The sequence below is a fragment of the Staurois parvus genome, unplaced genomic scaffold (genome assembly GCF_062004578.1).
Source record: "Staurois parvus isolate SC_StPar_1 unplaced genomic scaffold, SC_StPar_1.0 ptg000210l, whole genome shotgun sequence".
NCBI classification, from domain to species: domain Eukaryota; kingdom Metazoa; phylum Chordata; class Amphibia; order Anura; family Ranidae; genus Staurois; species Staurois parvus.
This window is the reverse complement of record NW_028318006.1, coordinates 1,090,287-1,105,897: the sequence shown is the minus strand read 5'-3', so window position 1 is coordinate 1,105,897 and position 15,611 is coordinate 1,090,287. Positions and strand designations below refer to the sequence as shown.

The 15,611-nt window shown below is 41.8% G+C and overlaps 1 protein-coding gene across 1 annotated transcript; it reads left to right on the top strand.

The window, feature by feature from the left end:
• Nucleotides 1-517: 517 nt before the first annotated feature.
• LOC149461072 (zinc finger BED domain-containing protein 5-like) lies at nt 518-2,398 on the top strand. Its single transcript, XM_089678850.1, has one exon. It carries the CDS (start codon nt 518-520, stop codon nt 2,396-2,398), a length of 1,881 nt encoding a protein of 626 aa, XP_089534976.1.
• Nucleotides 2,399-15,611: the final 13,213 nt, after the last annotated feature.

The window sequence follows — 15,611 nt, the reverse complement described above, 5'->3', positions numbered from 1 at the left end:
AAAATAAGATTAATTCCAAGCCGACAAAAAGTGTATCTGCAGAGCTCCTCTAAGTGTATCTGCAGAGCTCCTCTAAGTCAGCATTTTTCAACCACTGTGCCGCGGCACACTAGTGTGCCGTGAGATATTGTCTGGTGTGCCGTGGGAAAAATTCCAATTTCATCTGTAACATGTGGCTTCGGCTCACAAATAGACCAATCATTAGAATCTAATGATTGGTCTATTTGTGAGCCGAAGCACATGTTACGGACTATAAATAGCTCCGGTGTCACTGTTACACTGACAGGAGAAGACATCGCAGTAGATCGCCGATGCGCAGAAGAGCACCGAAGGATCTGGACTCTGGAGGATTATCGCACAGAAGAGCGCTGAGTGATGGATCTGGAGGAGACAGGAGAAGAAGAGCACTGACTGATGGATCTGGATGGAGTGCTGAGTGTGACGGACAGCGGCTATCTGGAGGAGACAAGCGCAGTAAGTACTGAGTGACAGTGAGACAGGAACAGATACTGCAGTGATGGACAAATTTTTGAAAAGGAAAGAACTGGACTCTGAACAAAATTCGGAGCCAGATAAGAGCCCAAGTATGAGTGGGGATCAAAAGAAAGCAAAGATGGTTAGCTCAAGGAAATTCTTTGGCACAAGGCAATATAGCGAAAGCTATATTTCATTTGGATTTACTTTCACCGGAGATGCAAAGAAACCAACTCCACTGTGTGTGGTGTGTGGTGAAAAGCTATCTAACAGTGCTATGGTCCCAAGTAAACTTAAACGCCATCTCCAAACGAAACACCCTTCGCTTCAAAACAAGAATGCGGACTTTTTTGTTCACCTGCGTGAAAACACGGAGAAACAGGCAACTTTCATGAGAAAAACCACAAAGGTAAATGAAAGAGCTCTTAAAGCTAGCTATCAAGTTGCTGAACTTATAGCCAAGTCAAAAAAGTCGCACACTGTGGCAGAGACATTAATACTTCCCGCCTGCAAAGCTATTGTAGAGGAGATGCTCGGACCTGAAGCAGCTAAGGAAATAGACAAAGTCCCTCTCTCAGACAACACAATTTCCAGACGTATTAATGACATGTCTGCAGACATAGAAAGTGTGGTTTTGGAAAAGATCCGTATCAGTGAGAAATTTGCATTGCAACTTGACGAGTCTACTGATATCAGTGGACATGCTCAACTCTTGGCCAATGTGCGTTTTGTGGATGGTGATGCAATTAGAGAAAACTTCTTTTTTTGCAAGGCATTGCCAGAAAAAACAACAGGAGAAGAAATTTTTAGGGTCACATCAGAATACCTTGAACAAGGAGGACTTAAGTGGGAAAACTGCACAAGTGTCTGCACCGATGGAGCTGCAGCCATGGTCGGGCGCACCAAAGGCTTTGTAAGCAGAGTGAAGGAAAGAAATCCAGATGTGATTGTTACGCATTGTTTTTTACACCGTGAGGCCCTCGTAGCCAAGACTTTACCAGCAGACCTAGTTCCTGTGTTGGATGATGTTGTGCGCATGGTAAACTTTGTAAAGTCACGACCCGTGAAAAGTCGCATGTTTGCAGCTTTGTGTGAGGAGATGGGAGCGAAGCATAAAACCTTGCTGTTTCATACGGAGGTCCGGTGGTTGTCGCGTGGCAAGGTCTTGGTTCGTGTGTATGAGCTGCGGGAGGAACTTAAAGTGTTTCTGACAAATGAGAGGTCAGATTACGCAAAGCTGCTTGCAAGTGATGAGTGGTGTGCAAGGCTGGCATACCTGGCAGATATTTTTCATCATCTGAATGAGCTGAACACACGAATGCAAGGCCGAAATGAAAATCTGCTTACAAGTACAGATAAAATAAATGGATTCCGTTCAAAGGTGCAACTCTGGCATCAACACGTGGAAAGTGGCAATCTTGAAATGTTCACACTCACCAAGCAATGGCAAGGTGTTCACACTGCTGCACTGGGTGAGATAATAGTTAAACATTTAAAAACTCTCGAGGAGAAGTTGTCATTTTATTTCTCTTCAGTCTCCACTGAATGCCTTGACTGGGTTAGGGACCCTTATAGCTCAGCATCAGTTGGTGGAAAGGACATGACTTTACAGGAGCAGGAGGAACTAACTGAACTGAGACAAAATCGTAGTTTCAAGCTAAGATTTGCTGATCTACCTTTGGACAGTTTTTGGTTGGATACTGCCAAGGAGTTCCCCGTTCTGGCAAACAAAGCTATTTTGACATTGCTCCCATTTTCCACTACATATCTGTGTGAGATGAGCTTTTCAAGCCTGATTGCTATAAAAACTAAAGACAGAGAGAGACTGAGAGCTGTTGACGAAGAGCTACGTGTGTGTCTTTCTTCGATTCCTGCCAGAATATCAGCTTTGTGTTCAGCCAAACAGGCCCAGGTTTCGCACTGAGTAAGTCAACAGAAATATGAACAATTATGAGAATACTTTATTATTTCATAATAAAGTAATTATAAAATAATTTCTTTGTGTTTGATTACTATTCAAGAGAATTACTTTATATATAGTCAATATAGGCACAGAGGTAATTTTTTTTAACATTTTCTAATGGTGGTGTGCCTCGTGATTTTTTTCATGAAAAAAGTGTGCCTTTGCACAAAAAAGGTTGAAAAACACTGCTCTAAGTGTATCTGCAGAATAGAGGAGCTCTGCAGATACACTTTTTGCCGGCTTGGAATTATTCTTATTTTCATCCTACTTCTTCTTCTTCTTCTTCTTCTTCATCCTCATCCTCATCCTCTTCTTCTTCTTCTGAGGATGAGGATGAGGATGAAGAAGAAGAAGAAGAAGAAGTAGGATGAAAATAAGATTAATTCCAAGCCAGCAAAAAGTGTATCTGCAGAGCTCCTCTAAGTGTATCTGCAGAGCTCCTCTAAGTGTATCTGCAGAATAGAGGAGCTCTGCAGATACACTTTTTGCCGGCTTGGAATTATTCTTATTTTCATCCTACTTCTTCTTCTTCTTCATCCTCATCCTCTTCTTCTTCTTCTGAGGATGAGGATGAAGAAGAAGAAGAAGAAGAAGAAGAAGAAGAAGTAGGATGAAAATAAGATTAATTCCAAGCCGGCAAAAAGTGTATCTGCAGAGCTCCTCTAAGTGTATCTGCAGAGCTCCTCTAAGTGTATCTGCAGAATAGAGGAGCTCTGCAGATACACTTTTTGCCGGCTTGGAATTCTTCTTATTTTCATCCTACTTCTTCTTCTTCTTCATCCTCATCCTCATCCTCTTCTTCTTCTGAGGATGAGGATGAGGATGAAGAAGAAGAAGAAGTAGGATGAAAATAAGATTAATTCCAAGCCGGCAAAAAGTGTATCTGCAGAGCTCCTCTAAGTGTATCTGCAGAGCTCCTCTAATTGTATCTGCAGAATAGAGGAGCTCTGCAGATACACTTTTTGCCGGCTTGGAATTATTCTTATTTTCATCCTACTTCTTCTTCTTCTTCTTCTTCATCCTCATCCTCTTCTTCTTCTTCTGAGGATGAGGATGAAGAAGAAGAAGAAGAAGTAGGATGAAAATAAGATTAATTCCAAGCCGGCAAAAAGTGTATCTGCAGAGCTCCTCTAAGTGTATCTGCAGAGCTCCTCTAAGTGTATCTGCAGAATAGAGGAGCTCTGCAGATACACTTTTTGCCGGCTTGGAATTATTCTTATTTTCATCCTACTTCTTCTTCTTCTTCATCCTCATCCTCATCCTCTTCTTCTTCTGAGGATGAGGATGAAGAAGAAGAAGTAGGATGAAAATAAGATTAATTCCAAGCCGGCAAAAAGTGTATCTGCAGAGCTCCTCTAAGTGTATCTGCAGAGCTCCTCTAAGTGTATCTGCAGAATAGAGGAGTTCTGCAGATACACTTTTTGCCGGCTTGGAATTATTCTTATTTTCATCCTACTTCTTCTTCTTCTTCATCCTCATCCTCTTCTTCTTCTTCTGAGGATGAGGATGAAGAAGAAGAAGAAGAAGTAGGATGAAAATAAGATTAATTCCAAGCCGGCAAAAAGTGTATCTGCAGAGCTCCTCTAAGTGTATCTGCAGAGCTCCACTAAGTGTATCTGCAGAATAGAGGAGCTCTGCAGATACACTTTTTGCCGGCTTGGAATTATTCTTATTTTCATCCTACTTCTTCTTCTTCTTCATCCTCATCCTCATCCTCTTCTTCTTCTTCTGAGGATGAGGATGAGGATGAAGAAGAAGAAGAAGAAGTAGGATGAAAATAAGATTAATTCCAAGCCGGCAAAAAGTGTATCTGCAGAGCTCCTCTAAGTGTATCTGCAGAGCTCCTCTAAGTGTATCTGCAGAATAGAGGAGCTCTGCAGATACACTTTTTGCCGGCTTGGAATTATTCTTATTTTCATCCTACTTCTTCTTCTTCTTCTTCATCCTCATCCTCAGAAGAAGAAGAAGAGGATGAGGATGAAGAAGAAGAAGAAGTAGGATGAAAATAAGAATAATTCCAAGCCGGCAAAAAGTGTATCTGCAGAGCTCCTCTATTCTGCAGATACACTTAGAGGAGCTCTGCAGATACACTTTTTGCCGGTTTGGAATTCTTCTTATTTTCATCCTACTTCTTCTTCTTCTTCTTCTTCATCCTCATCCTCTTCTTCTTCTTCTGAGGATGAGGATGAAGAAGAAGAAGAAGAAGAAGAAGTAGGATGAAAATAAGATTAATTCCAAGCCGGCAAAAAGTGTATCTGCAGAGCTCCTCTAAGTGTATCTGCAGAGCTCCTCTAAGTGTATCTGCAGAATAGAGGAGCTCTGCAGATACACTTTTTGCCGGCTTGGAATTATTCTTATTTTCATCCTACTTCTTCTTCTTCTTCATCCTCATCCTCATCCTCTTCTTCTGAGGATGAGGATGAAGAAGAAGAAGAAGAAGTAGGATGAAAATAAGATTAATTCCAAGCCGGCAAAAAGTGTATCTGCAGAGCTCCTCTAAGTGTATCTGCAGAGCTCCTCTAAATGTATCTGCAGAATAGAGGAGTTCTGCAGATACACTTTTTGCCGGCTTGGAATTATTCTTATTTTCATCCTACTTCTTCTTCTTCTTCATCCTCATCCTCTTCTTCTTCTTCTGAGGATGAGGATGAAGAAGAAGAAGTAGGATGAAAATAAGATTAATTCCAAGCCGGCAAAAAGTGTATCTGCAGAGCTCCTCTAAGTGTATCTGCAGAGCTCCTCTAAGTGTATCTGCAGAATAGAGGAGCTCTGCAGATACACTTTTTGCCGGCTTGGAATTATTCTTATTTTCATCCTACTTCTTCTTCTTCTTCTTCATCCTCATCCTCATCCTCTTCTTCTTCTTCTGAGGATGAGGATGAGGATGAAGAAGAAGAAGAAGAAGTAGGATGAAAATAAGATTAATTCCAAGCCGGCAAAAAGTGTATCTGCAGAGCTCCTCTAAGTGTATCTGCAGAGCTCCTCTAAGTGTATCTGCAGAATAGAGGAGCTCTGCAGATACACTTTTTGCCGGCTTGGAATTATTCTTATTTTCATCCTACTTCTTCTTCTTCTTCTTCATCCTCATCCTCAGAAGAAGAGGATGAGGATGAGGATGAAGAAGAAGAAGAAGTAGGATGAAAATAAGAATAATTCCAAGCCGGCAAAAAGTGTATCTGCAGAGCTCCTCTATTCTGCAGATACACTTAGAGGAGCTCTGCAGATACACTTTTTGCCGGTTTGGAATTCTTCTTATTTTCATCCTACTTCTTCTTCTTCTTCTTCATCCTCATCCTCATCCTCAGAAGAAGAGGATGAGGATGAAGAAGAAGAAGAAGAAGAAGTAGGATGAAAATAAGATTAATTCCAAGCCGACAAAAAGTGTATCTGCAGAGCTCCTCTAAGTGTATCTGCAGAGCTCCTCTAAGTGTATCTGCAGAATAGAGGAGCTCTGCAGATACACTTTTTGCCGGCTTGGAATTAATCTTATTTTCATCCTACTTCTTCTTCTTCATCCTCATCCTCATCCTCAGAAGAAGAAGAAGAGGATGAGGATGAAGAGGAAGAAGAAGAAGAAGTAGGTTGAAAATAAGAATAATTCCAAGCCGGCAAAAAGTGTATCTGCAGAGCTCCTCTATTCTGCAGATACACTTAGAGGAGCTCTGCAGATACACTTTTTGCCGGCTTGGAATTATTCTTATTTTCATCATACTTCTTCTTCTTCTTCTTCATCCTCATCCTCATCCTCTTCTTCTTCTTCTGAGGATGAGGATGAGGATGAAGAAGAAGAAGAAGAAGTAGGATGAAAATAAGATTAATTCCAAGCCGGCAAAAAGTGTATCTGCAGAGCTCCTCTAAGTGTATCTGCAGAGCTCCTCTAAGTGTATCTGCAGAATAGAGGAGCTCTGCAGATACACTTTTTGCCGGCTTGGAATTCTTATTTTCATCCTACTTCTTCTTCTTCTTCATCCTCATCCTCATCCTCTTCTTCTTCTTCTGAGGATGAGGATGAAGAAGAAGAAGAAGAAGAAGAAGTAGGATGAAAATAAGAATTCCAAACCGGCAAAAAGTGTATGTGCAGAGTTCCTCTATTTCTGACAGTTCTCTGACAGCTTCTTCACATGTACAGCGGTTGAAACATCTGTATCCTAAATGGAAACTAATAGATACAATGTGTCAACCGCTGTACATGTGAAGGAACTGTCAGAGAAATGTCAGAAATAGCGGAGCTCTCTGCAGGGACACTTTTGCCGGCTGATCGGGAAAAATCCGATTCGCGCACCCGAAGTAGGCAAATATTCGGATTTTTCCTGAAATTCGTTTCGAATTCTGGTTCGCCTGGTTCGATTCGCTCATCTCTAATTGTTTTCGCTAGTCACATGTGTTGTCTTCTTAAAATGGTTCTAAAGGCTGAAGATTTTTTATCTTCATGCATTCTATATATACAGGTAAAAAACCTTCAGTGTGCAGGTCCCCTTCAGTCCCCCATTACTTACCTGAGCCTGATCTTCATCCAGCAATGCGCATGAGATCATCAGCTCTCCCAAGTCTCTTCCTCCTCATTGGCTCAGACACAGCAGCTGGAGCCTTTGGCTTCCAGTGCTGTCAATCACAGCCAGTAAGGAGGGAGTGGGGGGCAGGGCAGAGCCATGCTCTTTGAGTCTTATGGACATACAGGGCCTGCTCAGGAGCTAGCACGCATGAGTGTCCCTAGGGCAAGTGGCTTGCAGGGGGAGGGGCCAGAAGTGCCATCGGGGGACCCGAGAAGGGGAAGATTGGGGTTGCTCTGCATAAAACTATTACACAGAGCAGGGAAGCATGACATGTACTATACCTTTACAATCACTTTAATAAAACCACATTACTTTTATGGGTTCACACATATCTGGTCACCCTTGTTTTAGTCAACAAGAATTAAAATTTGTGTTTAATAAAAAATCTGGAGAGGGAGGAGGCAGGAAGACATATCTGTCCTAAAAAAGTAACCCATTCTCAATTCCCCGGGTGCTCAAACTTTTGAAGAGCTGGGCTCTTAAGAGATATGGTAACTGGTCATGGGCCACAAAAACATCTCAACTATGGGGTTTTACGGCCCTCCAAACTGCAAATGTTCTTGTTGTACAACAAATGTAAACAAGCCCTTATTGTCCTGAGCCCCTTATAAGACTTTTCACACGGATGTGCTGTGGTTTTCCCGCACTGGGGGTGCAGCACAGTGCACCTGTGGCTTTCCTGCTGGATAGCTTTGCTTCGCCATATACTTATATTATATCTTGCCGGAGTGGTGCACTAAAACTCCTGCATTTAGGCATTTAGAAATAGCACCAAACCCCCAGGACATAATAGAAGTCTATGGCTCAGAGCAGCTAACCCACAAAAAAGCTACAGGTGCACTGTGCAGTGTGAAAGCATCCTAATAACCCTTTTTTGAAGGCTACGTTCACACTAGCGTTGTGTGCAGGCGGCAGAGAGGCGTTTGGGAAGCGTTTTTACCGCTTCCCAAACGCCTCTGCCAATTTTGCACATTACAGCACATGGTGCTGTTCTAACGGGAGCGTTTGCGTCGCGTCACGGCAAAACGGACGCCTCTGATCGAGTCAGGAGGCGTTGAAGCCTCTTATTCTCGTCTATGGTGCAGCTCCGCAAATGCCCGGCCGGCGTTTGCGGTGCGGCTGCGACACGGTTGTGGGGCGTTTGCGGAGTGGTAACACCACTCAAACTGCATTATAGGCATTTGTAGGGCGTTATTACCGCTCGGCAAACGCCTAGCAACCTCCGCTAAACCGCGCATGCAGCGTTTGCGGAGCGTTAAAAAATGCTCCGCAAACGCCGCACCAACGCTTGCCAAACGCTATAGGGGCATTTGGCAAGCGTTGGTAAAACAGCCAAGTGTGAACGAGCCCTAAAAGTGCTAATATTCCCATTACAAAACTATGTGATGTTTAAGAAAGCAAACTTTTTCTCTTCCAACTTTTGCTAGAAAGGTCCCAGGCAAAATGTACTTGGTATCACCTGGGAGAGGAGCCTTCGCTACTGAGGAAGCATTAGCTTATGGGGCTCCCGCCCCTTCTGCAGCCACCTGCCTCCTCTGCTGCCGGTGCCAGCTCCATTCTGATGCTCTAGGATTGCAGGTCACCAAGTCATGATCTGGGATAGCTGACCCACCATCCCAGAGCATGAGGTTGTGGGTCACATCAGAGGGTTTCACAGGCCACGGGTTGAGCAACCTGCTCTATACCATATCATGCATAAGTAAGAATATATTTGCAATTATTAAGGTTTCAAACCATTGCTATGCAGGCATTTAGAACAAACTGCTTACTTAGGGATTGGTTGCTAAATGTGTTTCCCATATATTTTTGGAGTAATTTAACAAAATGGGTCTTTCACCAAACGGAAGGTAAAAGATGATTTAGCACAATAACAGTGTTATATTAGGCAGAAACAACCATATTCTTACATAAACTGGATGATTTTAAAATAGATCCTAAGAATCAGAAGGTGGGGATAATATTTAATTTAATTTTAATTTTAAAGTAGGTGGATCAATGATTGATAAACCCTACACCTGCGTTGCCTCAACAAAGATTCCAATCTTAATCTTTTCTTGAATAATTGTAAATATTGTTTTGTTGTTTACTATGTCCATTTTATTACTTTTTCAGATATTGTGATTGATACTGACTTCGGTGGAGAAAAATCTATCTTTGTATTATTATTATTATTATTATACAGGATTTATATAGTCAAATAGATTTTTCAGTAAACTTGATTTACCCTCTAATAAATATCAGTGTATACAAATAAAGTCCAAAACCAAAAAAAAATCAAAAAATCAAAAAAACCAAAGTCCAAAATAAAGTCCCAAAATTATTACTTCATAAAAAACAATCTTTATCTGTAATTTCTCAATTCTTCATATCTTTAAAACATCTTTGTGATATACTTCAAACCAAATCTTCATATACCTCAAAGAAAAAAACTCAACATGTGTATTATCTCAAAAAAAGGGGTATATAAAAAAAGTGCCACACGTGTTTCATGCAAACAAAAAATAACGTGCCACCGCAACCGTGAAGAGAAATCCCTCTGCCTTAGGAATCAATCCACTGCATACCAATAAAGGAAGTGCATAATTACCCTCAGAATAGTATCAAGGGTCTGAGTACTTATTTCCAACCTTTTATATTCCTTCAGCCTTTCCAGCCACTTCCCACAGACCTCATAAACAGACCAGGGATCAGTATGTGTCATAAAAACTCATAGCACTTTATTATAGCAACTTATGTTCAAATAAGATGAAATCAGCTTCCACACCAAGACGCTTTATCCACAATCCTGCCTCTCCTCAAAAGGATGATCCCTGTTGACAAAGTCCGGATGTGACGAAACTCGTCCGGGGCACGTGACGTGGTGACGTAGTGACGCTCTTCCGGAAGTGCGGTGGCGGCCATCTTCGATCCTGGTACACGCGGCTGTGCCTTCCTGGAATCCTCATGGGGTTTTGAGGTATTGGAAACCTACTAGAGGCGATCTGTTCCCCCTCGGGAGTGGGATGGTGTGGATACCTACATACTTTTGAGGAGAGGCAGGATTGTGGATAAAGCGTCTTGGTGTGGAAGCTGATTTCATCTTATTTGAATGTAAGTTGCTATAATAAAGTGCTATGAGTTTTTATGACACATACTGATCCCTGGTCTGTTTATGAGGTCTGTGGGAAGTGGCTGGAAAGGCTGAAGGAATATAAAAGGTTGGAAATAAGTACTCAGACCCTTGATACTATTCTGAGGGTAATTATGCACTTCCTTCATTGGTATGCAGTGGATTGATTCCTAAGGCAGAGGGATTTCTCTTCACGGTTGCGGTGGCACGTTATTTTTTGTTTGCATGAAACACGTGTGGCACGTTTTTTTATATACCCCTTTTTTTGAGATAATACACATGTTGAGTTTTTTTCTTTGAGGTATATGAAGATTTGGTTTGAAGTATATCACAAAGATGTTTTAAAGATATGAAGAATTGAGAAATTACAGATAAAGATTGTTTTTTATGAAGTAATAATTTTGGGACTTTATTTTGGACTTTGGTTTTTTTGATTTTTTGATTTTTTTTTGGTTTTGGACTTTATTTGTATACACTAATATTTATTAGAGGGTAAATCAAGTTTACTGAAAAATCTATTTGGTGATATTTGTACTTCAGGGGAAGGATTGTGATAGTGACTTGGTGGGGTATACTACTTTAAGAAGGATAGTGCTATACGTAGAATAAAGAATTTATATAGTGCCAACAGTTTACACAGCGCTTTACAACATAAGAGCAGACGGTACAATTACATAACAAATTAATACGAGAGAAATCAGAGGGCCATGCTCCTTACAGCTTACAATCTAAGAGGGAGGGTCAATTGATTCAAAAGGTAATAACTGTGAATGGGTGCGGCTCTGGAAAATTCCTGGAGGTAAGAATGGGAGGTGGTGACAAGGAAGCTAGAGAGCAGGAGGTCTTGGGAAGAACAAAGAACAATTTGGTAAGTATTTTGATACAAGGTTAGTGATGTAGCTGGGAGCTGAGTTGTGGATTACTTTATAAGTTGTTGTAAGTATCTTGAATTTTATTTTATGTAAAGGTAAGCCAGTGAGGAGGGAGTTCCAGTAGTCAAGGCGGGGTATGTTTAGAGAGTAAGTTATAAGCTTTGTTGATTCACTGGTTAGGAAGGGACAGTGATTGAATGTGGGGCTGAAAGGATAGTTCAGTCCAGGATTACACCTAGAAATTTGGAATGTGGGGACGGGTTTATGGTTGAGCTTTTGATTTTATAAACACTCCACAGTGCAAATAAATTATATATAAAAATTAAAATACTATAAATAAAAGTCCAAAAAAATATATAAAGTCCACACAAAATTTTTTTTTAAAAATATATGAATTGTGTTCAATCCAAAAAAAAAACGTGCTCCAAAATTCTTCAAACAAATGTGCTCAAATCATCCCTGATTAATGCTCTATCCCCACTCACCAGATGGAATGGACTCTTTACTGATATGGCAAAAGAATCAAACAGGCTTAAAGTGACTGGGCATGTCCTCCCAGATAACTCTGTATTCAATATCCTCCAGAAACGACTCCCATGATTGGATGACAATGCAAAACAAAACAAAAACAACAAATAGTGTAATACTGTAAAAAATATTTAATTTTAAAAAAAGGCAGCCTTATATACACTCACATGTTTAAAAATATACACAGACTTTCATAATAGGCACAAAGGCTCATATTGTAAGGCTTATTTCCATTTGTAGAAGTGGACTGGCAAAGATAGAAATCCCTCCCAAATAGCAGGCAGTCTCTCTACAAACCAGCGTGCGTTCCACTCACCGAAAGTGACGTTACCATGCACCCACCGGAACCAGAGGGAGATGTGCGCAGCACACCCCTGAGTTCTGCACTGTGTATGTGGCACACTCCATAACGCTGCACTCTTTGAGCTGCACACTCCTGAACCATGCACTCAATGCTTAATGCACCTCTAAGCCCTGCACTCTCTACAGAGTGCAATATGATAAAGAGTAGATACAGTCTTACAGATACAACCAGCCCTTTGAGGGAAACCATAATGCTGATGCATCCTGCAATGAAATTGAGTTTGACAACCCTGACCTAAATCCTTGTAGTCTCCTCAGTTCAGTACATTAAGCAGTCAGAATGGTATGTTCTGACTCACTCTGAGATATTCTAACTGAAGACAACTGGCAGTCATACTACCTGAGCTGCCAAAGCATAGATGCCAGGAAATATTGCTTACACGGGGTATTGTCGGGGGGGGGGGGTTCTCAGGTGAGGGTTATTGGATTATTATTATTATACAGGACTTATATAGCGCCGACAGTTTGCTCAGCGCTTTACATTATGGAGGGAGACAGTACAGTAACTATACAGTTCAATACAAGAGGGATTAGAGGGCCCTGCTCCTTGGAGCTTACAATCTAGGAGGGAGAGGATAGTGGTACAAGAGGTAATTAGCTGTGGGGGATGGAGTGATTGGGGGAGTATGGGATTTCAGTAGTTAGCCGGGGTCGGGTAGGCTTCCCTGAAAAGATGAGTTTTCAAAGTGCGCCTAAAAGTGAGCAGAGTAGGCGATAGCCTGATAGCTTGGGGTAGGGAGTTCCAGAGGATGGGTGAAGCCCATGAGAAATCCTGGAGACGAGCATGGGAGGAGGAGACAAGGGAGCTAGAGAATAGGAGGTCTTGCGAGGAGCGGAGAGTACGGTTTGGGTGGTATTTAGAGACAAGGTCGGTGATGTAGTTAGGGGCAGTGTTATGAACGGCTTTATATGTCAGTGTTAGTGTTTTGAATTTTATCCGCTGGGCAATTGGAAGCCAGTGGAGGGATTGGCAGAGAGAGGTGGCAGATATAGAGCGGTTAGTAAGGTGAATGAGTCTGGCAGCAGCATTCATGATGGACTGGAGTGGGGATAGCCTGCGATGAGGTAGGCCAGTGAGGAGGGAATTACAGTAGTCAAGGCATGATATAAAAAGGGAGTGGATGAGTTGCTTAGTGGTTTCCGAGGTTAGGAACGGTCGTATCTTGGAGATGTTGCGGAGGTGAAGTCTACATGAGTTTGTCAGTGATTGGACCTGATGCTGAACGGACAGATTGGAGTCTAGGATTACACCTAGTACCCTGGCGTGAGGGGTGGGACTGATGGTAGTGTTGTTGATCTTGATGGAGAAGTCGGGGGGGGGCACGGGCCGGGGGGAATACTAGAAGCTCAGTTTTGGAAAGGTTGAGTTTGAGGAAGTGGAGTGACATCCCTTCCGATATGTCACTTAGTAGGCTGGTGATGCGATTGGAGACTGAGGGGGTGAGGTGAGGGGTAGAGAGATAGATTTGTGTGCCGTCAGCAACTGGATGTTGATGTAATGGCATATCATCTCAACGGACAGGTAGATAGGTTTGTAAAACACAGGGGATCTTTCTGTGGCATGATACATGCATTTCTTCTGATACAACTTCTTCTGGAATTGCTTTGTAGGATCAAACTGGAAAGGATTCCATCATGACAAGGGTACAATATACGCCTTCCAACCTAACCAAGCCTGCTAGGCCATACCCTCCACCGTTCCAGCTATACAAAATACACAAATCAAGTTTTTGGAGTAAAAATGGCCTTAGCAGCCTTTTATTACCCAATAAATTATTTCAACATAAATAACATAACATTCTAATAACTAGAAACAGAGGAAAAACGTGGTGGTCATTTGAGGGTCATAAACTCAATGTAACTTTTGCGGAAATCATTCCTCCAACGTAGGCCCCCAGCCGCAACCCACCGGCTCGGGAACAATCCTGCTTATCCCCAGCTGCAACACACCGGCTTGGAGATAACCCTGCTTATCCGCAGTGACCACCATTTTACCTATTCTGAGTTAACCCCTTGTTAACTAGAAATGTACCGAGGTCCCTATACCACTGATGGGTCCCGAATCTGTCTCCATACAGAATGCTTTCCTCCTCCAAAGACCAACCGCCACCAAGGCTGCTGTGACAATCCAAACTAAATCATGAAGGGAAGGGAGCGTGGGAAGCTTCTTTTTCTTCCAACTTCCCCACTGGACTTCCTGAGATGGACACTCCTTTTTCTCTCTGTGAACCCTCCCTAACACTTCCATCCAATCAGGTAAGCCATACTCCAAAAACTTCCTACCCTTCTTTTAACCCTATATGTTGTCCCTTTATTCCCCCCCAGTCATGTCGTCCCTGCACTTAATTTTTTTTTGCTCTGTGCCTACATTGACAAGGGTAGAATATATGCTGTCTAACCTAACCAAGCCTGCTAGGCCATACCCTCCTCCGTTCCAGCTATACAAAATACACAAACCAGGTTTTTGGAGTCAAAATGGCCATAGCAACCTTTTATTAACCAATAAATTATTTCAACATAAATAATATAACATTCCAAAAATTTAGAAACAAAGGAAAAACATGGTGGTCATTTGAGGGCCATAAGCCCAACTTAACTTTTGCGGAAAACATTCCTTCAACTTAGGCCCCCAGCCACAAAACACCGGCTCGGAGATAACCTTACTTATCCGCAGTGACCACCATTTTACCTATTCCGAGTTACCCCTTGTTAACTGGAATGTACCGAGGTCCCCATACTACTGATGGGTCCCGAATCGGTCTCCATACAGAATACTTTCCTCTTCCAAAGACCAACCACCGCCAAGGCCGCCGTGACAATCCAAACCACAGCATGAAGGGGAGGGAGGGTGGGAAACATCTTCTTCCAACTTCAACACTAGACTTTGTGAGATCGGACACTCCTTTTCCTCCCTGTGAACCCTCCCTAACATCCCCATCCAATCAGGTAAGCCATACTCTCAATACTTCCTACCCTTCTTTTAACCCTATATGTTGTCCCTCTATTCTCCCTGTCATGTCGTCCCTGCGCTTAATTTTTTTTTTTTGCTCCCGGCCTAATTTTCTGGTGACTCTAGACTAGACCTGAAGAGCTTGGTATGTGGACTAGATTCGTCCACTAGCAGACATTCTGTGGCATCCCTCAATTTCAGCAAAGCAATTAAGACTAGCTTACTAACATTAGAAAAGTAGCCTAGAGCTCCTACTGCTTGCTTATAATGATGCCATCCTTCATTATTAATTTTCTGCACTTTTCCACCTCTTTGTTTTATCTGCTGTCTTTCAGTTTTGCATATCTGTTTCTTGTGTGAAATATAGTACACATACATAATAAACCACCCTTACAGGATTATATTGTACATGATAGTTGTTGGTGTACGTCGACACATTATTGAAGTTTTTACAATGCATCTAATTCTTTTTCCTACTACATTCTGTATTTTCCTAGTGTACATCTGTGAATTGGCATATTCTTTTTGTACACGTGTTTTATTTTATAAAATATTCAAACCGCAAATCTCTATTAGAATTGTGGTACTGTAATGTTATAAAGTCGTTGTCTAGGAATACTGCTGTTACTTTTGAGAAGAAATCTTTTTTTGTGAAGCTTATTCTATTTAATATGAAAATAAGAATGGTTGTTTAGTTGGTTTAAGAATGCATTCTGTTTTTTTCCTGCTGTGAGCAGCATTTTAAGTGTGTGTCCTTGAATGGGTTTGTTCTTTTTACACATGCCTCCTATTTCCAAAA